This window comes from Geospiza fortis, unplaced genomic scaffold (genome assembly GCF_000277835.1).
Source record: "Geospiza fortis unplaced genomic scaffold, GeoFor_1.0 scaffold130, whole genome shotgun sequence".
In the NCBI taxonomy this organism is placed as follows: domain Eukaryota; kingdom Metazoa; phylum Chordata; class Aves; order Passeriformes; family Thraupidae; genus Geospiza; species Geospiza fortis.
In genome coordinates this window covers 5,629,909-5,655,812 of record NW_005054300.1, presented here as the reverse complement: position 1 = coordinate 5,655,812, position 25,904 = coordinate 5,629,909, and the positions used below count along the sequence as shown (strand labels likewise).

General features: G+C 57.8%; 1 protein-coding gene across 1 annotated transcript in view; it reads left to right on the top strand.

The window, feature by feature from the left end:
* KCNIP2 (potassium voltage-gated channel interacting protein 2) overlaps window positions 1–23,696 on the top strand; it is a 46,832-nt gene extending 23,136 nt beyond the window's left edge. Inside the window, exons 2-9 of the mRNA XM_031064150.1 lie at window positions 17,889–17,984; window positions 19,099–19,223; window positions 19,604–19,673; window positions 19,771–19,841; window positions 20,340–20,447; window positions 20,824–20,928; window positions 21,184–21,246; window positions 21,567–23,696. Coding sequence (XP_030920010.1) covers window positions 17,889–17,984; window positions 19,099–19,223; window positions 19,604–19,673; window positions 19,771–19,841; window positions 20,340–20,447; window positions 20,824–20,928; window positions 21,184–21,246; window positions 21,567–21,614 — 686 coding nt within the window. The 3' untranslated portion in view covers window positions 21,615–23,696. The remainder of the gene's footprint in view (window positions 1–17,888; window positions 17,985–19,098; window positions 19,224–19,603; window positions 19,674–19,770; window positions 19,842–20,339; window positions 20,448–20,823; window positions 20,929–21,183; window positions 21,247–21,566) is intronic.
* Window positions 23,697–25,904: the final 2,208 nt, after the last annotated feature.

Below are 25,904 nucleotides of genomic sequence, written 5' to 3'. Positions count from 1 at the left end.
AGCGCTGGGAGCTGGAGCCATGAGCCACTGCCAGCAGCGCTGCAAGAGGCAGCTGGGCCGGGTGATCCGCTTCTTCTACCAGTTTGTCACCGGCACTCTCTCCCAAGGTAAGTACCGTCCTGGGGGACTCGGGGTCTCTGTTCTGTGACTGGGGGTGTCTGTCTGGTGAGCTCTGTGGGCTTATTTGGGGAGGGGAGAAATGCTGCTTAGAAATGCTGGTGGAGGGGTTGCACTGAGCTCTGTGTGGAGCAAAGCTGAAGATGGCTCCAGGAGGCAACAAAAGCCCCTGAAGGGCCCTTGTGGACCTGGGGTGAGGGGAATGTTTTATTTGGGGAGGGGACTGATGCAAAGTGGAGCATGAAAGAACTGCTGTACATATAAATTGCAGCTGGTCTGATGGTTCCTGACATGTCAAGGAATCTGACTCCTCTGGGGCTGGATCATGCCCTCCATCTAGCTGGACAAAGAAGCCCTGGATGTGCCCCATGAGCCAGGGCAGGGACACGCCCTGGTGCCTGCATCTACTGGTGCTTTTGTCCTGGGATGCTTGGTCCTGGGGAAAGAGCTGTGTGCTCTTGGTTTGATGTCACTGCCATGGCAGGACCCTCACCCCTGTGCCAGCCCCTGCACTGCCCTGCCAGCTGCCCAGAACCTCATCTTCTGGGTGTGAACCCAGCACCACCGCCTGAACCCAGTGTGCATATCCTGGGGAGGTCATCATGGGCCTGTGTGTGCTGGGAATCTGGGTGCCCTATTCCCACTCCTGTCCCTGCATCCCTGTGCAGGGACAAAGGTGGCATCCCCATGGCCTTGCCCTGCTGAGGACCACTGGGCTGCCCCTCTGGGCCCCAGCGGTGCTGGGAAGGGATGCACCATACCGTGAGTGCAGGGAAAGCCTTGTTAGGCCAATGTGGCAGCGTCACGCCTCAGAGCAGGGCTGGGACTTGCACTGCTTCTGCCAGGACTCAGCCTGCCTGGAAAACCCCTCCCAGGTTTTGTCCCCTCCTTGCCTGGGGAAACCCCTGGGTCTGCACAGCCTGTGCCTGTCCTTGGGGCCAGAGAAAGGCAGGAATAGCATGGAGCACTTGGCACAGCCTGGGAGGCCGGGATGTGGGAGCAGTATTTGACCTGTGAGCCGTGCCCAGCTGGCATGCTGTCTTCCTGCCCACAGGGACCCAAGCTCTGGGATGGAGGCTCCTGGTCAAAGCAGGGGACAGTCCCCAGGCCCAGCAGCATGCCAGGCTCTGGAGGCTGGGTGTGCCACACGCAGTGCCAGCTCCATCCCCGCTAGCTGGCTCCATTGGGCACCAGCCAACTTGCCTGGAGTGGAGGGGCCGAGGATGAGTCAGCTGAGTCCAGCCCAGGGCATGAGGGGCAGAGCTGCAGGTGATGGAGCAAAGAGGGAATGGGACTCGGGATGCTCCCAAACCCCATCACCTGCAAGGATATCCTGCAGGTCCTTCTCCCAGCGTGCTGGGCTTTACAGCTGGGTGCTGTGGCATTGGGACTGTAGCAGGTGTCCCCTGGGACTGGGTTTCTGGGGTGACCATGTGTGGTGCTGTGCAGGACCAAGGGCTTTCCCTACAGCCCTGCTGGGTGTGCATGGGATTGGGATGGGCACAGAGGGCATGGCTTGCTGTGGGGCACCCTCACTGTCTTCTTGGTGTCCTCCCAAGCTCTGAGACAAGCCAAAGTGGGGTGAAACCCAAAGCCAGGCACCTCTGAGTTGGGTGTAGGATGTGGGGCTTGCACAGCCTCCTCCCCTCTGCAGCTCCTCTCCTCCCCAGCTGCTGCTCTGATCCTTGGGTCCCCAAGATGCTGACCCCTCTCTGGCTGTTACCCTACCACATCATTCCCTTTTTGGGGGGGCAGTGACCCCCTGTCCTTCCTGCAGAGGTGAAGGAGATCTCCTGGAGCTCACTGCAGAAGGCACTGGGTGCTTGACCAGGTGGGCCTGGGGCAAGGGGTCCCCTGGCTGGGTGCCCTGAGGAGCTGGCCAAGGACGGGTTGCCAGAGAGGGCAAAGAGAAATGACTCAATCAATTAACCAGATTAAAACTGTGACTTCACCTCCCAAAAATAGCATTTCACCAATATTTTAATGTGCTTATTAATAATCTGCTCGCGCTCTGATTAGCAGCAAGGTAATAAGGGATCAGCTTTAACCTAAATTTAACTCTCCCTAATGGATGATGGCCCCGAGAACCAAAAAAAAGGAGAAATTCCTATCCATCAGGCTGGCCCCCCTGCAGGTCAGGAGCACCTGAGACCTGGGCAGCAGCTGTCCAGCTGTGCCCAGGGACTGTCACCTCACTGTGGCCCAGCAGGTCCCGTGGCACATTTTGTGGAAGTCGTGTTCTAACACCCTGCTGCACTGAGTGAAGAACACTTTAGGGGCAGCCACAGGGGTGGCTCTCAAGGAGGGCAGATCCGGGCCACAGTCAAGGTGCACGGTCCCCTCCTGAAGAGACAGATCCCTTGACAATGGATGATTGCCCTGCTCCGTCCCCATCTTCTCCATCCCGCAGTGGGGGACAGTTCCCCATCCCCAGCTGCTGGTAGTGCTGGGAGGATGGAGACGGGGCCCAGCCACCTGGCTCCCTGGGTGTGCTTGTGACAAGCTGTGTGCATGGAGCTGCTTTTTGGGCAAGAATCCCCACTCCAGGGGTTATTTATACACCTCCCAGCAGGTGGCTGGCAGGGTGTTTGAATTTAGCAGTGTGGCCGGGCTGTGCTGCCGGCCAGGGGAGAGCCAGGGCAGGGGTGGCTGGGTGGGCTGTCAGTGTCACAGCCCAACGTGGGACAGGCAGCACAGGCTCAGTGCCAGCCTGGGCTGCCTGGTCCTGGGGCTGTGTTACAGGGCTTGATGCTCTCCCCAGTGCTGAGCCATGGGCATGTGCCAGGGCCACTTTGCCATCCTGTCCTGTGTCACCTGTGGATCCTCAGAGCTGTTGATCTCGGGGGAGAGAGAAGGGAGGAAGGGAGGGATGGATCTGCATGCTTGGATTCTGCTCCCTGAAAGGGGCACAGCTGGGGCAGTGCTGTACTCCACACACAGTGGGGTGGCCACAGTAGGCATGTGACATCTTGTATGCAAAGAGGCTTTGGGATGAGACACTGGGGTTGAGTGTCTTCCTCAGCCATATGTCCCATGGGACAGCACGTGGGGCCAAGCACCATGCAGGGGTCAGAAGTGTCTCAGGCATGGGTGCAGCTAATCCAGCATGGTTTGGGGTCTGTAAGTGAGTGTGCCCAATCCCACAGTGGCACTAAATGCACCTGGCATCATGGAGCAGGAACCAGGCTGGTTGGCTCTGACTCCAGGCTGAGAGAAACAGATGCTGATCGCAGACATCCCTGGGGAGGTGCTGTTGTGGGACACAGGGAACAAGATGCCAGACCCAGCTCTCCAGGATGGCAGAACTGCAGAGCCACCTTCCTTCAAGCCCTCGTGTCTGGAGCAAGGACAGACACAGGCATCAGCAGAGATCCTTGCAGCATCGTTCCCTAGGGAGCCCCTTTTCCAGGACTCCCAGCTTCACCTATGGGGTGGCAGCAGGGAGCTGAGCCCTGAGGATCCCAGGATCATCAGGGAACTTGGAGCAGCCCTTGGGCTGTGGTGATGCCTCGCTGGCCCCATGGCACTGAGACACAGCCACATGTGTAACGAACCCCGTCTGTTCTCTGCCCCCTGCCTCCTTCTCCTGGCTGATGGTGCCACTCTCCCCCCGGGCCAGGAGGGTTATTTTTAACTGTTTGCCATGTGCTGTCTGAGCACAATTAAGGTAATTGGTTTGGGAGCCTGGCTCTCACACAACGCTCCCAATTACCTGCCTGCCTGCCCGTGCGGCCCCCCGCCTCCCTGCCCGCGGTGGCCGCTCCTCTGGCGAGGGACTGCCGGGACAGGGCTGCCCCACATAGCACAGCGGGGCACGGGGCATGGAGCCATGGAGAGGACATCCCTGCACAACGACAGCCTGCTCTATGCCTCCCTGATTGCCATCCTCCTCCTCATCTCCTATTGGTTCACCACCCGCTGCTTCAAAATCATCAGCGGCATTGAAGGTACGGGGCTTGGGATGTGGGGGACAGGGTGGCCCGGCCACTTGCACAGACCAGGCGGTGAGGTGGGCCAGATATTTGGTGTGGAAGAGGTGCACTGGGGACTCCCTCTCTGGGAGACCTCCATGTCCTCAGTGACTTCATTAGTTCCTCCTGGCTGTGGTCCTGCTCCCGTGTGTGAGAGCAGCCGGTGGCAGCCCAGGGCTGAGCTGTGGCTCAGGGCTGCTGTATCCAGCACGGCTCGGGGTCCACCACGCTGCTGGTGTTGGGGTGCTGCTGCCCCTCGCTGTGAGATGGGGATGCAGATGGACTCTCTGGAGCCTCCCACTCTTGTAGGGTGCCCAGAGCTCATGCTCGGGCCTCAATCTGCGTGTTGGGGCTCTGGGTCCCATTGGGCGTGACCCACATCTTTGGTGCTCAGCCGGTGTGTTGGGGAGCTCTGGGATGTGGTGGGAGTCCCACTTTCCCCAGTGAAGGGTCTCTCCAAGCCCCACTGCAGTGGGATGTGAGTGTTAGGGGTTTGCAGGGTGAGACCCCAAGGCAAGGAGCAGGGCAGGAGGGGTGAAACTGGCATCACGTGTCTGGGGACGTGCAGAGCCTCTCCTGCCCGGGGTGTGCATTGCTCTGTCTGTCTGTGAGACCGCTCTGCACAGCTCAGCCAGAGCCTTGGGGCACTTCCCACAGCTTGGCCAAATGCTGACTGCCTGCAGGGGCAGGGAGCACCCTGGGAGTGATGCCCCTCAGTGGGATGGGGGGCAAAGCCCTGTCCCACACTTCTGGTGGGATGCGTGTGCTCTTGAGCATCCCTTGCAGGCAGCTGTGGGTCTGGCTCCATTGGTGACCTCCCACATGCGGTCCCATGTGTCTCCTCCATCCTGGGGCAGCTCCAGATGGAGTACCATCCCTGGAGACCTTGGTGAGGTGAAGGGGTGCTCCTTTGTCTCACCTAGCCCATCTGGAGCTGCCCTTGATTGAAAGGAATATGCTCTGGGCAAGAAACCCTGGGGAGTCTGGGGGTGCTGGGAGCTGGGCACAGCGTGTGGCACTGGGACATGGCAGCAGTGCCAGGTGTCTGTGCTGGTCCTGGTGGGATTCTGTGTTATGCTGGTAGCAAACAATGCAGTGTTTTGTCAATGGCTCCAGCACAGAAATGTGTAATCCTGACAGGGCAGGCAGTGGGAGAATTATCACTGGCTCTGCTGGGGAGGATGGCTGGCACAGGGGAGGCACAAGGGCAGGTGGGGAAGCTGTCACTTGGTGACTGACCTGCCCCTGCTTCAGCCCCAGCATCCCACGATGCTGCCAGAGACATGAGGGGCCAATGTCCGTTCACATGGGTTGAGCAGGTTCCATTTGCAGAGAAACTGCCCTAAACCCTCTGGATCAGGCTGGAAGGGCTCCTCTCCCTCTACATCTGGCCAAAACTAGCTTGCAAAAATAGACTCATGGCTTGCAGGACAGGCATCAGCGCTGGAAGCAGCTGGAGGCTTGAGGAGAGGATGGGTTGTAACTGGGGCTCAGCAAGAGAAGTGGCTTTAAAAACACATTTGGCATCAGTTGGAAACTTCCCACAGGTGTGCAACAGGTCTGTGCCACCCCAGCCCTGAGGGACTGACTCGAGGGCAAAACTGGGAAGCAGACACATGAAATCCAGGCTCAGTGCCTGGAAACTCAGCTCTTTCCAAGAAAAGGAAATGTGAGGTCTGTAAACTTCCAGCCTGGGGAATGTTTCCCCGGGGAAGGCTTTCAGCTCTTTTCCCAAGATGCCTCTGATGCATCTCTGGCATCTTCTGCTGGTGTTACAACAACCTTGGGAGCGTGCCCCAGGTGGGCAGGCAATGCCAAGCCCTGTGGCATGGAGCCTCTAGATAGCCAGGCTGTGCTGTGACCTGGGACTGAGACACCAGCCCTCCCCATCCCCTGCCAGGGGACAAACCTGCAGCTCCTGGCCTGGAGATGGGGGTTCCTGGGAGGTTGGTGTGAGGCAGCCCTGCTGGGAGCTCTTGCCGGGGGTCTGCTCCATAGCCTGGATATGGTGACCCCACCTGTGGCTGTGGCAGCTGGCCTTGCTCCTGGGGTGAGCTGGGAGGCAGCAGTGGCACAGGGGCAGCCCTGATCCCTGCTTACCACACCAGTGCTGCAGTTAGGACTGGTCTTGCATCATGGGCCATACGGGAATTGTCTGCCTGGAGATGGGCAGTGCTGGTGGCATCCCTGGGGGAAGTGATTGGGAAGACCCCAAGGGGTACTGGGCCCTGGTGATAGGCAGTGACCACAGGTACCTGGATCCCCAGAGATCCCTGTGTTTGTGATCAAACAGCCAGACAGGGGTTGGAATGCTGTTAGAAAAGAGCTAAATTTAGCCCTGTTGTCTGTGTGTGGATGTGTGCTTGAGGCACAGATGCACAGGTTCACCCTCTGTTTCCAGCTTCTGTGTGACCTCGGCTGGATCCCTAGCCCCTGCTTCTCCTCCTCTCCTGCTCTTGCTGCACCATTTGGGGGTCTGGCAGTGTCTTGGGAATCCTGCATCACAGCCTCTGCTCCCAGCCTGTTCTCTCTGACCTGCTCCCCATCTTCCCTTGGTCTTCCCAGCAAAACAGGAGGACCCATCTGCCTGCTCAGAAATGGGGCAGATGGAATTGTTGCCCCAGACACTCTCCAGGAGGGAGATGTTGAGGTGTTTAGCCAAGTTGGTCCCCGTGGGGCAGACACATGTCTGGGGCACAGAGGACAAATCTGAGTCATCCCCATGCTGGATGTTTTGCCAGTGCCCAGCGTCCTGCCCCTCCCCGTGTCCCCCCCTGGGAACCGAGTGCCTTTTAATATCTGTGGCCCGTTTCCTTAGCAACTGCATTAAGCAAATCGATGGAGGTGGTGTCATTGGAATGGGAGGGCATGCCTTCTTTCCCCCTCCGACCCCCCCATCCCGCCTGCCACAGCCCTGCGCTGCCCCCTCGCTCGCCCATGGCTGATGGCAGCTGTCCCTGAGTAGGGGGTGACAGCCAAACCCCCGCCAGGGACACAGGCCCTGGTCCCTGGGGATGCGAGGTGCTGGGGTGAGGGGGCTCCAGGACTGTGGTAGGGAGGGGTGGAGGGGTGAGGGGCCATGAGACACCCCCACCATGAACCTGGAAGGCCTTGAGATGATTGCAGTGCTGGTGGTCTTGGTCCTCTTCGTCAAGGTGCTGGAGCAATTTGGCCTCTTCGAGCCTGTGTCCTTGGAAGGTAATGGGTGTGGGTGGTGCTGTCACCTCTGGGGACATGAGGGGCAGGTGGTGGGTGTCCAGAGCTGCCCCCAAGGATGCTCCAAGGCTGCTGCATCCATGAGGGAGTCCTGGTGTCCGCTGGCTGCTTGTAGGGGCGTAGTATGGAAGGAGCAGAGCATCCTGCCTGTCCCAGTGGCTGGGGATGTAGGGAGGGGACCGGGCTGGCAAGGTGTCTGCTGTATGGTGGTGACTTTGGTGTGTGCTGGGATGCTGGGGCTGGGACTGCGTGTGACTGTGTACGTGGGCACCAGGCTGTTTTCCAACACCTCCACAGGAGCAGGGTGTTACCAGAGTCCACGGTCACCTCATCCTGCACGTGAGGTGTCGGACTCAGCACCAGCCTGCAGAGCAGCCAGGCTCAGGCAGGATGGGTGCATGCTGGGCCCTCTGCTCCTGGCTCTCCCAAGGCTCCCTGTGGCCCTTGGGCAGGGTGGGAGACACAGAGGGAGCTGTCCAGCTGTGGATGGGTTGTGAGGTGCTGAGTGCTGTGCACGGGACACACTGGGCAGAGTCTGGATCCGCCCAGGGGATTTTGCTTTTTCATGGTGGGAGTGAGGTCAGGACTGCTTGGCTGGGTGCTCCCTGGACTCCCAGGGTGATGGTTGTGTGAAGGGTCCCCCAGCCCCTGCTCATGCCTGCACACACCTCTCTGAAGGATGCTGCAGCCTGCCTGGCCCTCGACATCGGGGCATGCACAGGGTGAGGAGGAGACAGACCATCTTCCTGGTGCAGTGGTGCCCTGAGATATCTGCTGTGCTTCTCCAGCACTGGGTGCCACACGGGCTGGGTGTAGTGGTGAATGCTTGCCTCCACAAGCAGTGAAGCAGACAGCAGCCAAGGCTGCACCTACAGGATGGCTGTGCCTGGGGATAGGGAGGGAGGGGACAGATGGGGGGGATCTCTCTCTCTGATCCTGTGAACCTCATCACAGGACAAGAAAGGTGGGTGGAAGTTTTCATTGCCATTTAACTGCTTGCTAAGTCCCTGTGTTCCAGCAGCAGCACTCCTAGGTGGATCATACCAGGAGGGAAACTGAGGCAGGAGCTGAGCTGTCAGACACCCTGCCTTGTGAGTGCTGGAGGAGGGCATGCTGACTGTGCCCAGGGTGGACTCCCCCTCCCCAGCTGCTGGTGATTTGGGGGTGCCTCCCTCAGACCCTGCTTTCCCCCTCCCAGTGCTTTTACTTCCCCATGTAGCTGCTCGAAGCTTTAGACCAAAATTGGTGGCATTGATTGCAGCTGTTCTGCAGCTCCCAGGTGTGGTGGGAAGAGTGGAGACAGAGAGCCCCCAGCCCCTGCAGCAACCCTGCAGAGGGGCTCAGGACAAGGCAGGGGCCAGTCCTTGCCTTGTGTGGTTCCTCTGTTTCCTGGGGCACACTCCTTGTCCATCTGCAACTGACTTTTCCCTAGCGTGGGCCAGAGCAGGATGCTGGAGATGGGGTGTCCTGTGTCCAGCCTTGTCCCGGTCATCTGTCACCCCTCCAGAAGGAACAGGGCTATGCCTGTCCCACTCCACCCACATTCCCGTGCTGAGGAGCTGCAGTTCCCTCTGGCTTGGCTGGAGATGCGCCCCAGCTGTGAGGGTGGGAATGGGATCCAGGTGCTCTGGATTGCCAGCAATTGCCCCCATTGCCTGAAGGTGCCCAGAGGAGAAGGAAATGTTGCTTAAGGGGCAGAAATTGGCAGAGGTTAAGCTGAGCCCTGGGCACTGTACAAGGAGTCCTGTGTGTGAACGGCAGTGGTTTGGGATGGAGGTGAGGTGCTGTTGCATAGGTTGCTGCCCCTCGTGACTTGAGAGGCAGCAGGTAGGATTTTGCTCTCCAGGGAAGGTCCCAGGCAGTGTCTGGGGCTGGTGAATACTGTGTCCCCTCCAGGGGTTGTTTACAAGCCATGGCTGGGTCAACAGTGACAGCCCAGAGACCGCAAAGAGCCTGAAACCAAACACTAATGGCTTGGGTCTGCTAATGGACACGGGCTCTGCCCCTGCTCCGGAGCCATCGATGCTGTGGCGGTGCTTCCCTGCTCCGGCTGCTGGCCCAGGCCCTCCCTGCCCCATCCCTGCTGCTCCCCTGCCTGCGGCTCTCTCTCCACCCAGGTAGTGCTGTGCCACCACAGTCGTGGGCTGGGAATGGAGCAGCTCCAGAGGGACCAAGCCGACCCCTCTAAGTCTGGGGGAAGGGTTCAGTGGGAGCATCTTGCAATGAGATCCCGGGGGAGTTCCAGGCTTGCTGGTTCCCAAACTCAGCTGGATGAGGTTCCAAGGACCCCATCCTTCATTTGGAGCTGGCACTTCCCTGAAAAAGGGGATTGGACAGAAGTGCTGGCTGTCTGCAACCCCTTGTCCTGCCTGCTTGGCACTGTACCCCCTGGGACCTTGCCACAGCCTTGGTGGCACCGGCACAGCCACTATCTGGCAGCAGCAGTGGAGCATCCCTGTGATTGCACTGTGCTCCAGGACCTTCAAGGTGATCAGTGCTGGAACTGACGTTGTTTACCAGCTGGCTCATCAATGATGGGTTGTGTCATCCCACCTCTGCCCTGTGCCATCATGGCTGTCCCCAGCCCCGAAGATCTCCTGGCAGACCCATGCAGGAGGCTCTCAGACCTCTGCTGAGATCTCGCTTGGGCCAAGCGCTCAGCATGGGGCAGGTGGAGAGAAACACTTATCAATTTTGCCTCTTGAAGTGCAGCATCAATAATTCAGCTCGGAGCAATCGGTCCCGGCTGGGAGGAGGGGTGGCGGGAGGGAAGAGGCGGGACCGCCACCCGCGTAGCCCAGCCACAGATTAATATTGAATGAAGTGGCAGATTGCTGTCGGCAGGATAATTGGTGCCTGCCCAGGGCTGTTCCTGCCTTGGCTGTTCAGGGTACGTGCTGGGGGACAGGCAGGACTGGGGGTGTCTTGGAGAGCCCCCAGCACAGGGTGTGCTGGGCTCTGCCTTCCCTGGGGGCTGCTGCTGCTGTAGAGCTCAGGATAGGGAGAGAGAAGCAGGGCTGGGAGGGTGCCAAACCCTTCGGGAATGTGGGAGAAACAGGAGGGAGCAGCAGCATGCTTGGGTGCCACCAGCACCCCGAAAGGTGCCAGGCAGAGGGTGGTGGCAGTGAGCAGTATGGACCCCTCCTCATGGCTGGCTCAGGGTGAGGGTCCCTCTGGAGAGGGGAGAAATCGAGCATCCCCAAGGTGCTGGTGAGAGCAAAGTCCTGTGCCAAGCTCTGGTTCCTCCTGCTTTCCAGGAACCTCTGGCAGGAGTGCTGTGTCGTGGCTGCAGGAGGGACTGGCCCTTTGGGGTGTGATGCTTTAGTCCCTGGGCTCGGGGTGTCATCCAGCCTGGTGGGTCTGACAGATCGCAGAGGTCAAGGTGAGCTTGCTGCAGGGCAGTAGATCTTAGAGCATTGACATCTAGCCTAGGATAGCTGCAGGCACTCCAGGTTGAAGTTTGAGGTTCCCTGGGCTGGGCTGCACCAGACATTCCCCCATCTGCAGTGGATTTAACCCTTGCCCTTCCATGGGCTGGCTCTAGGGCTGGAGAGAGTTAGCTCTCCCAGCAGCCCTGAGCTCCCCAAGGTCCACAGTACCTGTAGTGCACCCTGTGCCTCTGGCTGCTGTGTGGTGACATGTCCTGCTCAGCCCAGCCAGACCTAATTAGCTTGTTGAATCTCTTCTCCCTCCGGCCTTGTGTTAATCACTTTTCACATTGCTTCCTTCCCAATTCCCTCTGGCCTGATTTGCTCTTGCTGTTGCTGATGTGGCTGGAGAGGGGAGCAAGGAGATCCAGCTGGACATGGGAAAGGGCCCCCACTCTGTCCCAGGATGGGCTCTGAGCCAGCAGACAGAGGGGCAGGAGATCACTTGGCCACAGGGAGGTGAGAAAACCACAGGCTGGAGAAAAAGCAAGAAATGTAGAGAGCAAAGGAGCCTGTTAGAATAGACTGCCCTTCTTTATAGTCCTGCTCTGTTGGTGGAGGGTGAAACCTTCATGTCCAGTGGAGAGGCTGTGACTCTCTAGGAAGAGGTTGTGTTGGGCTGCAGGGTGCTGTGGGAGCTCATTGGGATGTCCTTCACCTCTCCCCTGTGAGGGGCAGGATTAAACACCAGAACTGGGCACAGGTGGGAATAGAAGTGCCCTGGACTGCGCTCTAGGGAGTGTGGAGTCCATGGTCCCTGGAGTGCTGATATCAGGATGTCAGATGTGCCATCCATGCTTGGCTACAGCATGCCCTGCCAGGGATACAGGAGAATGTCTCATTCCACCATGGGTGCCTGCCCTGGGGCTTGTACTGCTGGGGCAGGAGGTGGCCACATCAGAACAGCTGTTGGGTGAGAGATGCATAGACAGCTGAAAGCCACTTTCTAATAACTACTGCTGCCAGGCTGGAGTCTCTCCTGCTGCCCTCAAAGCAGGATGCTGGGTGGGCTGTGGGGAGCACCCACCCTGACTGTCCCTGACGTGCTGCCCTCCCTCCAAGCAGCACCCTGTGGGGCACACTTGCACCCTGTGGGGCACATTTCCCTCCAGCAGCAAGCAACTACCCAGGGCTGGCAGCCTCTGCTGTGGCTGTGACTGACTTGCTGGTGCAGAGATGCAGAAGAGGGAGGAGATGAGGGTTGCAGATGTCTGTGGAGGTGATCAGTGGACAAGGCTGAGCTCCAAGGCAGGGAACTTGTGCCATGCAAGGTGGGGACACTGTTGGGGGGAAGGTTTGGTGGTTTGTCATGGGGCAGAGGGGATTTCCTAGGCGGAGCTGCTCACCAGGCTGGTGACAGCAGTATCCCAGTAGTGTGTGATGAACTCGAGGGTCCCTGCAGACTGCTCAGCTCCAGTGCCACCATGAGCTGCTGTTGGGATGGAAGTCAGTGTGGCTGAGCCTCCTCCACCTCCATGCATCCCCTGGTGCCCATTGTGCACCCCTTTGCAGGTTCCTGTGCCAGGCTGTGTAGTGCAGGGGTGCCCTGCAGGAGAGCTGACCCCTAAGTCCCTTGGGCAGTTTCGTGGGCTCTCCTTCTCTGCAGCCTGGGTGCCCCGGGGCACCCCAGAGGATGCCAGGGCAGGAAGAGGGAGGGCCAAGGCAGGTCTCTCCTCCCCTGCCCTCCCCTCTCCTGCGTTGCTGGGTCTGTTGCTGCCAGAGCAGCTGCCGGCTGGGGCTGTGTGTCTGGCCATGGCGCTTGCTGAGGCACCCTGGGACCTGCAGGGGCTGCAAACCGTGGGCATCATCCTGCTGCTCTGCTCCAGCCTCAAGATACTCCATGCTCTGGGCATCATCGACCTGACCAGGGGAGGTGGGATGGGGACAGGGATGGGGATGGGGTTGCAAGGAGATGGGGATGTGGTGGTGCAGGTGCTCCTCCTATCCCAAGGGTCCCAAGGGCTGCAGGGTGCTTAGGGGAGTTTCTGAAGGATTAGTGTGGTGTAGGGCTTTTTTTTTTTTTTGGGGGGGGGGAAGCGTTGGAGTGTCTGGCAGCATTATGGTGTAAGGAACTGGGGAAGTGAGGGTGTCTGGGGGTGTTTCAGGGTGTTAGGATATTGGGTGGGAATATTTGTGGACATTGGAATGTATGGTGTTGGGTGCAGGATGCTACAAATTTAAGGTGTCTGGGAGCATTAGGGTGGGGGATATCTGTGTCTTGAGGCACTGGGATGCAGTGACGTGGGGTGCTGGAGGATGGAGACTGTCTGAGCTATTGGAGTCTCAGGACAATGGGATGCAGAGGGCTGGACTTTGTCAGATGATGGGGAAAAGCACTGCAAGTAACTGGGGCTGAAGAGATAATTGTGAACTGGGAGAAAAGAGCCATGAATGTGGGGGGCAGCACCATGCAGGGCAAAGCTTTCTCACTGCTACAGGAATTGGTGGCTATGGGGAGAACATGGGAAAAGAGCTGAGAGCCCCTTTGCCTTCCCTGTGGGTCTGTGCCAGGGTTGGGAAGGAATAGGATGCTCTGGGTGTTGGGCTTCCTGGACTGGCAGTGGGTACTGAGGACGGGGCTGGATGTGGCCAAAGAAAAGGACCCAAAATATGTCAGAGCAATGGATGCACCACCTGTTGGTTGTGCCTGGTGAGGGTGGAAGTGCAGGGAGCTGCATGGTGCTGATGCCTTGTTTCCTCTGGCTCGACAGTGCCAGAGACAGTCCAGCTCAAGCAAGGGCTGCCAATGGACTTTGCATGAATGTGGCTTTTTGCCTCCATCCCCTCTGCCTCCTTGCTGGCCCTGGGGGTGCTGTGAAATGAAGGGACTGCAGATCACATCCCCTTGGGTAGCCAGATTTCAGAATGGAAGATGTCTGGCCAGGAGTGATCAGAGGAGCAGCTAGTAGTAGAGCAGAGAGAGGGGAGAAGAGGAGGGTGCTGTGCTCAGGAGGTGCTTTCAACCTCCCTCTGATGGCGGATGTCCCTGAGCTGCCTGGGATCTGGCTGGGGTGTGGCTGAAGCACATCCACTTTTGGTCCCTGTGCCTTACTGTGGAGGGTATGGATGACATCTGGGTGATGGAAATGCAGAACTCTAGCTCTCTTGTGGAACTCACTGCTTGCAGCCAAGAGGAGCTGCTGCTCCGCTGGGGCATTTTTTTGGTAGCTCCTCTGGCACCTTGGATGTGCTGGTTCCTGCTGCCAGAGGAGGTGCTGATGGGGGCAGGATGTGTCTCTGTGTGTGGGTTTTCAGCAGGGTGATGCATATGGCTGTCCCAGTCCTGCAGCTTTGTCTGCTCCATTTGAGGAGCCCGTGAGCTCCATTCTCTCTTGGGATGTGTATCCTGTCCCATTCCCTGCTCACAATATTTTGTGCACGGTGTGGTCTGAAGAAATTATTATTGTGCAGCATCTCCTTTGTGCACAGCCAGGCTCTCTGGGAGCACTGTCACAGGCTGGGGATGGCAATGGGGACAGCAGTGCTGCGAGCCCCACTTGACTCTGTGGCCCATTCTGGCCCATGGCCAGTACCCCCCCGGGGATTGCTCAGCACAAGGGTTGTGCAGCTGTTTCTCCCTCTGGCACCAGGGAATATCCTGGTCCTGAGCCTTTGCTGTCCCACAAACTGCAGCTTGCTTGGCAGCTTTGCTGCTCCCAGCTCTGTCCCACCCCCAGGACAGGGACTCTTTGGCCCTGGGAGATGCCAGCTGTGATTTCATTCCCCTGATGGATGACTGTCTGGCACCTTTGCTACACTTGGCTCTGCATTGCTGACTGATGAGGGTCATTTGCAGAGCTGCTGTTGGTGGGACACATCCTGACCTCCCCAGGGGAGACTCACTCTTCCTCGGGCTGAGCTCATTGCAGCCCCCAGAGAGCTGTGGCTGGGCACTTCCCTGAGCGGCTGAGCCCTGCTCAAGGGTGATTGTCAGCCACAGGTTTTATCGGGGCAGCTGGGTTCAGATCAGCCTGGGATAGCAGCTCCTCCTGCCTTGCCAGCTGCCCCAGTGTTGCCCACGGGGCCGAGCAGGGGCTGTGATGCTCCATGACCGGTGGGCTGCTAGTGCTCTGCTCCCCTCCTGGAATGGTGCTGTGCCCTGGGGATGGGGACACTGGGGGGGTCTTGTTGTGGGATGAACATTTTCCACCCATCATGATCATGCATTTATTGACAGGTTACTGAGAGTGATGGGGGAGTTTTGGCACTGCCTGTTGGTTTGTTACAGAGGGTGTATTCTAGCAGGAGGGTGCTATAGGAGGGGTGGGTTGGTCTCTCCATCCAGCTGTCACTGGAAGGGCGCTGTGGCTGTCGCTCTATGGGAGGGCAGGGACATTGTTATGCACCTGACTGACTCTGTCTCCTGGGTCCTCTGTGTGAAGGAGGTGTCAGCCCAGCACTGGGTAACCCTCAGCATGGTGGCATTGGCTGGATCCAGCCTCCAAGGACACATCAGCTGCTGGTGGCTCGATACAAAGTGGTCTGTGGCCATCCTGAGGGCAATCATTGCTGGGGGCAGGGATCTACCCGCTGTAGGTCCCTTTAGAGCCGGCCTTCGGGATTCATTTCAACAGCGTGTGGAGGTGGGGGTGGGAAATCCCTTCCCCTCTGGTGCTGCTCAAGGACGGAGTGTCAGCTTGTGTGTGTGTTTGTGTGTTTTGAAGTCTCTGAGCTGCAGAGCGATACCCGGGAAGCGACAAGGCGCTTAACACGGCAGCCCTCCCGCCGCAGACAAAGCGCTGCCCGCCCTTTCTGCTCCGTGCCGGCCGCTGGACGGCCCTTGCAGGAGGGTGGAAAAGGAGCTGTCGCTGGCAGGGACAGCCGATCGTGCTGCAATGTCCCGTGTGTCCAGAGTGGCAGCACGTGGTTGGGCTCTGCTCCTCATCTTTGGGCAGAGCTGTTTCCCAGCAAGGAGCAGCTCCCAGACTTGCTTGTGGTTTGGATGCTGGAGACAGAAAGAGGGTGGTGTGTCCTACTCAGCAGAGCCCTTGTGTTCACTAAAGCCAGGACAGCAAAACCCCAGCCCTGGTCACCCCTCTCCTGTTGTTAAGCTGCATGTGCTGAATGTGCTCCCCCCCTGCCCTGGGGACCCTGGAATCGGGCCCCCTTCGGTTTCCTCCTTGAGAAAACGCCCATGTTCTTTATTTTTTTCTTTTTCCTTCTTTATAACAAACTAAAGTGTAACTTGCACCCGACCTGACCTACTGCACGTGCCTATACCTGCTGCCCCTGTGAGTCCAACCACAGTTTACTCTCTGTTGCATCTCTCTCGCTGTGTGGTTTCCCTCCTGCCCTGCTCCCTCCTGGGTGCATCACCCTGGCACTGGGTGTTGCTCTGCCCACCCTGTCCCTTCCCTCTCAGCAAAGGGGATACTTCTGCCTGTCAGGTCTGTTCCACAGCTCAGCTCTGCTGGAGGGACCTGGCTCCAGAGCATCCTTGGAAGGCTGAAAGGTGCAATTTCCCTTTCCCTCTGCAAATTAAGGCCCTGGAGGGGTAGCTGGGACAAAAAAATCATGGTTTATGTACAACTGATGCCCACTTCTAGGAAAGAAAGTCCTCTTTCCTCACCTGCCTGCAAACCCTGGAGCAGACAGGAGCCAGGTTGTGCTGTTCTACCAGTGCCAAGATCCTGGTCCTCACCCTTGCCCCTGTCACTCCCTGACAAATGCCAGGGGATGTGTTGGTTCATCCCTATAGGTTTGCAGCTCACTGTCACCCTGCTGAGGATGCCACATCCCTGGGGAGAATTTGCCCTCTTTGAGTGGCTTTTTGTGATGTCCTGCTGGATCCATGATCTCCTGGAGCTATTCTCCACCCCCTAGAATGATGGAGCTGCCTTGGTGTGAGCTCAGAGGATGCCAGGTCCTGCCTGTGAGCACTTTGGGGCCAGCCTGCCTAGAAGTGGCTGCTGGATGCAGACCCATGTCTCTGTCTCGGAGCTGGGTACCATGCAGCACCATTTTCCTGGCATCTGGGGCTCAGCTTAGTCCCACAAGGCTGAGAAGGAGCTTCTCTGGCAGCTATTTGCTAGACCCCTAGAGCAACAGCCCCAAAACCAGGGCTCAGGATGCATAGGCATTGTGACCTGCTGCTTGCAGATGTACAGGATGCTTGGGGCAAATAGTGACAAACCAGAGCCCAAAAGGGACTTTGCACCTTTTGTCCCATTTGTCCCCATGCTGGTGTCTGCCTCCCCTCGGAGGCTGGAGCCCAGCATGGCCTTCATCCCCTCCTCCTCCTCCTCCTCCTTTCCCCCCTGCAGCGTTAGTCCTGCACTGAGTTTGCTGGCTTGAGGCACTGTGGGAAGGGAGGGAGGGGGTCTGCAGCCATGGGGCAACACCAGCTGGGAGAGATGGGGCTGGGTAAACCCACTGGGGTCCAAATGGGGGAGCAGGGGGTGGCAGTGGGGTCAGTACAGTGAGGGGACCTACTATTAATGCAGGGTGACTTGGATGCAGTGGCCATGGGCCAGGCTGGCATGGGGAGTCCCTCACCAGCCCTGTAGCCTGGCCAAGGCAAAGCCCCGTTCCCTTTCTGGCTGTCTCAAAGCAGTTCCCTGGGCTCAGATCCCAGTGTTGCACTGGGGTGGGGGTGCATGCTGCAGTCTGGGGCTGCATGGGGGGTTCTGGTGCATGCTTTGCCTTCAGCCCTTGGGTGCCAGCAGGATCAAACCCAGCCTGAGCTTAGCGAGGATGCAATGCCCTGGCTCTGCCACAGGCTCCTTCTTGGGCTTCATTCTACCCTGCCTCCCTGCAGAGCCCCTCGGAGAGGGTCCCCAGGGTGCAGGTAATTGTCCTCAAGGCTAAAGGACAGAGTCTGGCCCTGCCATTTCCTGACTCTCTGGGCTCCTGGAAGTCTCCAGGGCACCCTGGTAATGATGAGGGTGTACAAAAGTGCTGGGTGTGGGTAGCTTAGCAGGGTTGTCCTCATCCTTCCCAAGGATGGATACTCCAGTGCTGGGTTTGTCCTGGGATTGAGCAGGAAGGTCGACCAGAGCCTGGGCTGGGTTTTGCCTTCCTGCTCCTCCAGCCTCACGCTGCATGTGCTGCCTCTGCTCAGATCACCCCGCGCCGGGTGCCCAACCCTGCTGCCCGTGGGGACCGGGGGCTGATGCTGTGTTAATTCTTCTGCTTGGTGACTCCTTCTTTCTTCCAGGCAACCCACCAGTCCAAACTAAAAAAGCGCTGAAGCAGCGATTCCTCAAACTGCTGCCCTGCTGCCGGCCCAAATCCATCCCCTCGCTCAGTGAAAGCAAGTGCTTCTTTTTGCCTTTGTGTGTGTTTGTCCCCGGCGGTGCTGCTGCCTGCTCTCCGCCCTGGCCCTGCCTGCGGGAAGGGGACGCCTCCACCTCTCCCCTGCCCTGGCTGTCAGGATCAGCCCTGCCCCGGAGGGGTCCGATCCCATGGGCTCTGCACCCACCTCTGTCGTTACCTGCTCACAGGCTGGTTTTCTCCCTGCTCATCTCCCTGGAGCAGCTCCCACGGGATGCACAGCGGCAAGGACCGCTTGGGAGCTGGCTCAGGGAGCAGGGCCCTCCTGACACTGGTCTGAGGGGTGGGGACTTGTTTCTCTAAGCTGAGGGGCAGTCTGGAGATGGAGGTGTGATGGGGCGATGAGAGAGGCTGAGCAGGGTGTGAGTGCAGAGTCCCTTAACCCCCTGTACTGGGTGTGCTTGGCTCCTTGGAGAGTCCAAGCCCCTGGTCAGGATCTCTCCCAGCTCCACGGTGCAAGCCAATTCCCCCTGGGAGAAGGTGAGTATGGAGGGGCAGGGTCTGAGCCGTCCCACGAAGAGGGAGTATCTGCTGTGTGCCCCCCTTGGCTGAGTGGGGTCTCGGGGTGCTGGTGCTGCAGGCAAGGGTTGTGCAGCCTGGCAGGTGGTGGAGAGAAGCCGTCAAGGAAGGTGGGAGCACAGTGGGTAGAAAAGAATCTGGAAAGGCTGGGGTGGGGGTGGCATTTGGGACTGGGGGTTCTGGGGGGCAACTCTCCTACTGGATGTGAGCCCTGGTGCTGCAGGACATCAAGGGTCTGAACTCCATGGGGCAGATGCCTGTGCTGGTGGGAGGAGAAGGGCAGGCAGGGAGGGTTTCAGCACTGGGGGGTTTTCACACCTCTTTTGTGCCCAGCCTGGGCTGTACTGGAGGGGGATTGTTGCCCAGTCTGGTCTGAACCCAGGGTGTCTCTGAGTGTCCTCTTCTGGCATAGACCCAGCTCTGGCTGAGCAGAGCACCCCAAACATGTGTCAACCTGGGCAGGTGTGAGAGGACAGCGTGTGCTGGGCAAGGTGCCTCTCTGCCCCCTGGCATGACAAGATAGGGCAGGACAGTGCTGGCCTCAGCCACCCTCTCTTCCCCTGGGTTCCTTGCAGACAGTGTTGAGGATGAGTTTGAGCTCTCCACCGTCTGCCACCGCCCCGAGGGGCTGGAGCAGCTCCAGGAGCAGACCAAGTTCACCCGCAAAGAGCTGCAGGTCCTGTACCGAGGCTTCAAGAATGTGAGTACTCCTTGACCAGCTTTGATAGCCCCCACCTCTCCTGCCATGTTCACCTTGGGTACTCCTTTGTTTGTGAAAGTTTTTGGGGTTGAAGTTTATGTAAGGCTACAGTCTGATCTTACCTCCAAGGAGCTCAGTGGGAAGACCTGATCCTGTGCTGTTTCCTTGGGTGCAGAGAGCCCCTTCCTGGGTGCCTGGGGTTCAGAGCCCCTCCAGTGAGGGGTGCAACCCAAAAAATCAGGGAGATGCTCTAAGCAGCTTTTCTAGCCACCTCACCAGGTGCATAGGGCTGGAGGGCAAGGCAAGGCAGACACAGGTTTTAAGGAGGTGCTCAGCCCTTTTTGCAATGTGGAAGTGATGCTGTGACCTTGCCCTGGCAGGAGTGCCCAAGTGGCATTGTCAATGAAGAAAACTTCAAGCAGATCTATTCACAGTTCTTCCCTCAAGGAGGTGAGTGCCCATCCCCATCCCTGTCCCCATACACATGGGTGCCTCTGCAGGGCAGAGGGTCACCCAGCACCCCCTCATGCTGTCTGCCTCCCTGCAGACTCCAGCACCTACGCCACCTTCCTCTTCAACGCCTTCGACACCGACCACGACGGCTCCGTCAGCTTTGAGGTGAGCTGTGGCCAGGGAGGGGGTGATGGGGTGCAGCAGGGCAAGGAGAGCACAGCCCTCCAGGGACCATGGACTGGGGTCAGCAGTGTTATTGCAGATGGATGAAGAGTTGGCAGGCCTAGTGGAGTTTATTAAATTCCCAGAGGCAACAGAAACTAATGCAAAGCAAAAAAAAAGGGGCTTTCTGTATTTTCTGGGTAGGGACCCAGACTGGCAGACACAGCCATGGCTGGGTCTTGTTCACACAAGACTGAACACATTGTCCTCTTGGTTGCTGTGACCCAAGGGAGTAGTGTGGGAAATGTACAGTGTTAAGCAATTTTTTCTCCCCCAACTCTTTTTGATACCCAACATTTCACCTTGTCAGCCCAGCCCCAGGGCATATCAGCTTTGGAGCTGAGTTTCTCCCTGCTGGAGAATCAAGCAGGACTGTACCCTGTGTCTCTGAGGCTCTTGGTGGCTGTAACTCCCATTTGCCTGCCTTGTCCATCCTTGCAGGACTTTGTGTCTGGGCTGTCCACCATCCTGCGGGGCACCATTGATGATCGCCTGAACTGGGCCTTCAACCTCTATGACCTGAACAAAGATGGCTGCATCACCAAAGAGGTGGGATGAGGGGTCCAGACTGGTCCCTGGGGCCAGTGCAAGTCTGCACCTGGCAGGGACAAGGGCAGAACTCGGCTGAGCTCTGGAGGAGGGCCTAGGGGATCAATATTTAATTGAGCTCAGCTTTGCAAATGTCCCTCCTGGCCCCCTGGCACTGGTGTGACTCTGGGAAGGAGGTGGTTGAGTGGTGTGCAGCTTTGGGGCTCCATCGTGTTTGCATGTGTACACATGGCCCCACACTGTGCACAGAGCCAGCAGAAACACATTTCAGCACCCCACAGGTCCTTCAGGAGCATCAAGAAAAAGGTTTAGGTTGGGGACCAGGTGGAAGCAGAGCCCTGTGTTGACACTGCAACCCTGCTCCCCTTCCCATCAGGAAATGCTGGACATCATGAAGTCCATCTATGACATGATGGGCAAATACACCTACCCGGCCATGAGGGAGGAAGCACCCCGGGAGCACGTGGAGAACTTCTTCCAGGTGAGCTGAGTACATCCTCAGGAAGCAGGAGCACATGGGGAAGCAGAGCTCCAGCACAGAGCTGCAGTGGGTGCAGTAGAAAACACCCCACTCTGGGGATGAAGCAGGGCTGTGCTGGTCCTGTTGGTGCTTGGGCATGCCTGGGGCCAGGGGTGCACTGTGTCCAGCCCCTGTGGGACCTGGGCAGGGGGTATCAGGTTCTCCCTAGGGCTGGGGCTGTCCCTGCTATGTTCCCTGTGCTGTGCTTGTCTGCAGAAAATGGACCGGAATAAGGATGGTGTGGTGACAATCGAGGAGTTCCTGGAGTCCTGCCAGAAGGTAAAGTCACCAGCAACTCTTCTCTGAGCTAGGTTACCACCCTCTTCCTTGGGGACCTTTGTCCCTCCTGCTTCCTTCTTGCAGAGAGGGAGTGAAGCCAGGGCTCCCAGGGGCAAGGCTGGGGCTCTCCTTTGGGAACTGTACCCATGCCAGTATCCTTGAAGAGATGAGGAGAGCTATGGATCCCACTAGGGCTCTGTAATCCCTGGGACTCTTGTCCCATGTGCCAGAGCTGCCATGAGGGTAAAGCCAGGTTTGGGGGAGCTGCCCAGATTGCTGTTCTGTGCCCAACTTGCCTGCTTCCTACCTGCTCCCGACAGGATGAGAACATCATGCGATCCATGCAGCTCTTCGACAGCGTGATTTAGCTCCCGGACCTGCCTCCAGATGAGCTCTCCTGACACTGGGCCCAGAACCTTCTCTCTCTTGACTTTTCCTTTGAGACTCCCCTCCTCCGGCTGCACAGACACCCCCATGGAAAGGGGCCTTCCTTCCCTGGGATGCAGTCGGTGCCGAGATCTTCCCTTTCCCCTGGCCCAGCTCTGCTTTCCTCGGGGAATCCCAGGCAGGTGCTCCCAGATGTTGGAGCATGGGCATGGCTGGCACAGGATGAGAATTTCACCTGGATGGACCTCCCTGCACCCAATCCCGGTGGAAAAGATGCATCCTTAGGCTGCAGTAGAGGTTTTCCCCGTGCACACCACCCTGTGCAGCCACAGCTCGCCTACACTGATCCTCCCCAGTCCCAGGAGCCCCCAGCTCCAGCCCAAATCCTCCAGCAGCACTGTCTAGAAACCAATAAAGTCTTCGAATGGGCACAGCCAGTGCCCTGGCTTCCTCCCCTGCCCTGGCTGTGCCCTGCTGTGGGAAGATGTCCGGTGTGTCCACTGTGAGCCACCGAGCACCCTCCCTGTCCTGGGCCAGTGGGTGGGCAGAGGGGCTGTGCCTGGAGAAGGCAGCCACACGAGCCCTGGGGGTTCACTGCTGCATGAGCCGTGGGGAGCATCTCCTGATCCCAGGGATCCTGGTTAGAATACTCTTCCTGATAGAGGCTCTTCCTGACAGGGGCAGAGGGGAGGCTAAAGGGACTCTGAGTGACTTGTGGCACTTGTCCCCCAGGACGGATGATGCAGGGCTGGGAGAGCTGCAACCTCAGCCCCTGTCCCTCAGGTTTGGGGTGTTGGCACAGGGAAACCCCAGGGATCCACTTTAAGGCTCCAGTGGAGAGACACCGTTTCCAACCCTTCCCAAGGATGTGACAGCCAGGGTATGGGGACATGTGGAAGAGGGAGATGGGCTGGTCTCTGGTGGCCATTCTGGCCCCATAGGGCTGGCAGCCATGCTCCTGGCATCACTTGCAGCTGGGCTTGCCCTGCTCCTGTGTCCTAGCCCATCCCAGCCCACCTGTTGCCCTGGGAATGGGGGAATGAGCAATGAGGCAGAGAGGTGTCCCCACAGGATAGCCCTGTGCTGGTGACATGGCTGAGCTGGCAGCTCCTGGAGGAGAAAGTCGAGGCTGGGGTTAGACAGGAGTCACTGCCATGCTGCTGGCAGGCTGGAGGATCACCTTGGGGCAGGGAACTCTTCTCCTTTTTCCAGCATGGCCGTGTGACAGCCTGCCTGGGGACCTTGGGGATGGGGACCCTGGGTGTTTTTGTCACCACTAGCTCCTTGGAGATGGGTGTGTGCAGACAGGCCTGTCCTGCCCACATACCACTCCAAGTCACAGCTGGGACAGTGATACCCATGGGCTAGTGATCCCATGCCAACTCCAGAAGCCCCTCACAGGCACTGGGAATGCACCCAGCCCTGGGAGCCCCGACTGTGGCTTCACTCTCTGTGTCCTTGGCCAGGGGTGGTTTGGGCTGGCCTGAGCTGCAGTGTCTGGGATCAGCACCCATGCTGGGCCAGACCAGGGCTGAGGCCCTGGGGCTGGAGACATTAGAATTTAACCCCTGGGGCTCTGAGCCAAAGCTATGGGGCTGCTTCCCAGGGGGACCATCCCTGTCCCAGCCCTTGCAGATATCACATGTTTTTTAAGCTCATTTGACACATTATTTATCTCGCAGACATGATGTGTTTTTTAGGTTCGTTCAACACACTGTTCATCTCACAGACCTGTTCCTAGGTTTGCTGTGAGGCTGAGCTCCCACTTGCATTCTCCTAAGGGTGAGAGGGCCTTACCCCTCCATCTCTTGGCCCTGTTCTCCCTCCTCCCAGCTCTCTGGGGTACCCATTGTTCGCTGCCATGTGGAGCACCTGCCGCCTCCCCCCTCACGCTGTAGGTCGCATGGTGTGACCCCCTGCCCCAGGGCATGGTGACCCACAACCCGCTTGGCATCTCCAGTCTGTATATTTTGTATTATAACAATTATATGAGTTAAAAAAAAAAAACAACAAAATAAAAAACCAACAAAAAACCAATAAAATCTAACCACACTCGCTATGCACACTACTGTTCTGTCTTTGCATCTGTCAGCTGCCTGGCATGGGAGGGCAGGTCTCTGCAGAGGGCTGGTATCCTCTTTGGGGTGCTGTGGTTGTCAGGGTGCTCTGCATGGGTGCTCTGGGAGGTTGCATGGGGGACAGGGTGCACACTGAGCTTAGCCATGCTGTTGGTTGCATTTTTCTCCTGCTCAGAGGCTGGAGATGTTAAGGTTAAAAAGCTCTTGCATCAAGTGTGTCACATTTCAGGAGCCAGGCTGCCAGGTGTGCTTTCAGCTTGCCACAGATGCTGCTGGGTGAACCAAGCTAGGGACCAGGTGACCCTTGTTAGGATGTGGCATTTAAGGCTGAGCTAACAGGAACATGGTCACCTGCCACCTTGAGGAGGTAGGTATGGACTGGGAAGAGGTTTTCTTATGGCAATTACTGGTTGTTGGAAAGGTCCTGCATTGAAAACTGGGAAAAATTAAGTAAACAGTCATGTAAGTAAGAAAGTAGCAGAACAAGAGAGCAATGGACCTGATGTGGGACAGCAGAATGGTCCAGCATTCTACAGGCTGTGGTCCAGGAACTGAAAGCTCAATGCAAAGAGCTGCCTGAAGACCAAACAGAGCCTTAAAAGGATGGGCTCTGGCTGTGGGGGGAATTACCATTGTGGGACTGGGTAAGCAGCAAGTCTGATCTTTCCACAGCCTCTGACCCTCCAGGGACCTTTTTGGGCTGCTGGCCATCACCCAGGACTGTGTATGGCAGTATGAATGGGCCTGAGCACGTTTTCCCCTCTAACCCACTTTCCCCGGTATATCCTGTCCCCTGAGCTCTGTTCGGCTGGTTGCTATTTTGGGCAATGACATCCAAGGGCTTGATGTGCCCTCTTGTGGCACAGGGATGCTGTGAGCCACTGATGGGATCCCTTGGGTCCTTGTCCCCAGGGGGAAAGGCAGGAAAGAGGCTGAGGTGATAGCGGGAAAAACAGCGCTGAGGGGCTCAGCCTTGGAATGCTGCTGTAGACTTTTCACATCAAATGGGAAAAGATTTGTGCAGGGAGTGTAGCTTTTGGAGTGGGGGGTGGGAGAGCTGGGAGTCAAAAATAATCTGTTTAGTCCTCCCCAAAAGGGGCTCTCAGGAAGGGCCTGAGGGCAGGGAGGCCTGGATCCTTTAGGTGTGCCTTCAGCTTGCCATGAGAAACTGCCGTGAGCCAGGGCTTGGATGACCCTTGTTAGTAGGAGGTGGCATTTAAGGGTGGATAGCCAAGTCACTTGGTCTATGATGAGAACAGAGAGAAGAGCTGATGGATCCCTGGAAAAGGGCAAGTTTTTCCCAGCTTTCAGAGGAAAAGATAATAGTAGCTATGTGGTAAAACAGCTGAGCAACTGGATGAGGCAGCTGATGCAGCCTGGGGCAGTGATTCACTCCAGCATCCTGAATACTGCCTAGAAACACAAGCATTTTGTAAAAGGATGAGATTGCAACACTGGGAGAACTATTACTGTAAGATCATTTTGCCATAATCAGAGATATGAGCACCTCTTCAGGGTCTTTTGTGACCCTGTGGTCACCACCGAGCTCTAGAGATGTGTGAAAGTCTTGGGTGTTCTCCACCCAGATTCAGTGCATTTCTCCTCTCTAACCCTTCTGTAAAGTCTGCTCATGTGTCAATACAATTTAGTCGGTTCCTATTTAGGGTATCTGTACAATTTCTATTTTTGCTCATTGAAAGCCTTGGCCTGCTGATGGTGGTAACTAGAGATGCCCCTTGGCCAGGGCTCTGCTGCAGCTTCCCGAGCGCGGGCATTGCCGGTGCCGGAAACGCGGCCGCCTTCGGTTTCTCGTCGCGCCCGAGCTGCTATCAGTGGGAATGAGGGAAACGTGGCTGAAACGTGAGGTGTCTGCCCCGATGTCTGCAGGCCTTGTCCAGCCCTTCCTCGCCAGCTGGGGCTTGCGGCAGCTCTTTGCTAACTTGTTCCTTGTTGGCTGGCACCTGCTGCAGCCTGCCCAGCGCTGCCAGGATCGCCTTGCCGGAATTTCCCCACAGTCACAAGAGAGGTCACCTCAGCCCTGGGGTGCTCCCCTGCGGCTGCAGTAGGAGAGGCGCTGTGTGACCTCAGAGCCCTCCTCTGATCTACTGATAATACCATCCCGCCTTCATCATTCTCGTGGCCTCTTCCAGGCACGGACACACCTCCAGCCGTGCCATCGCCCGCGCCGCGCCG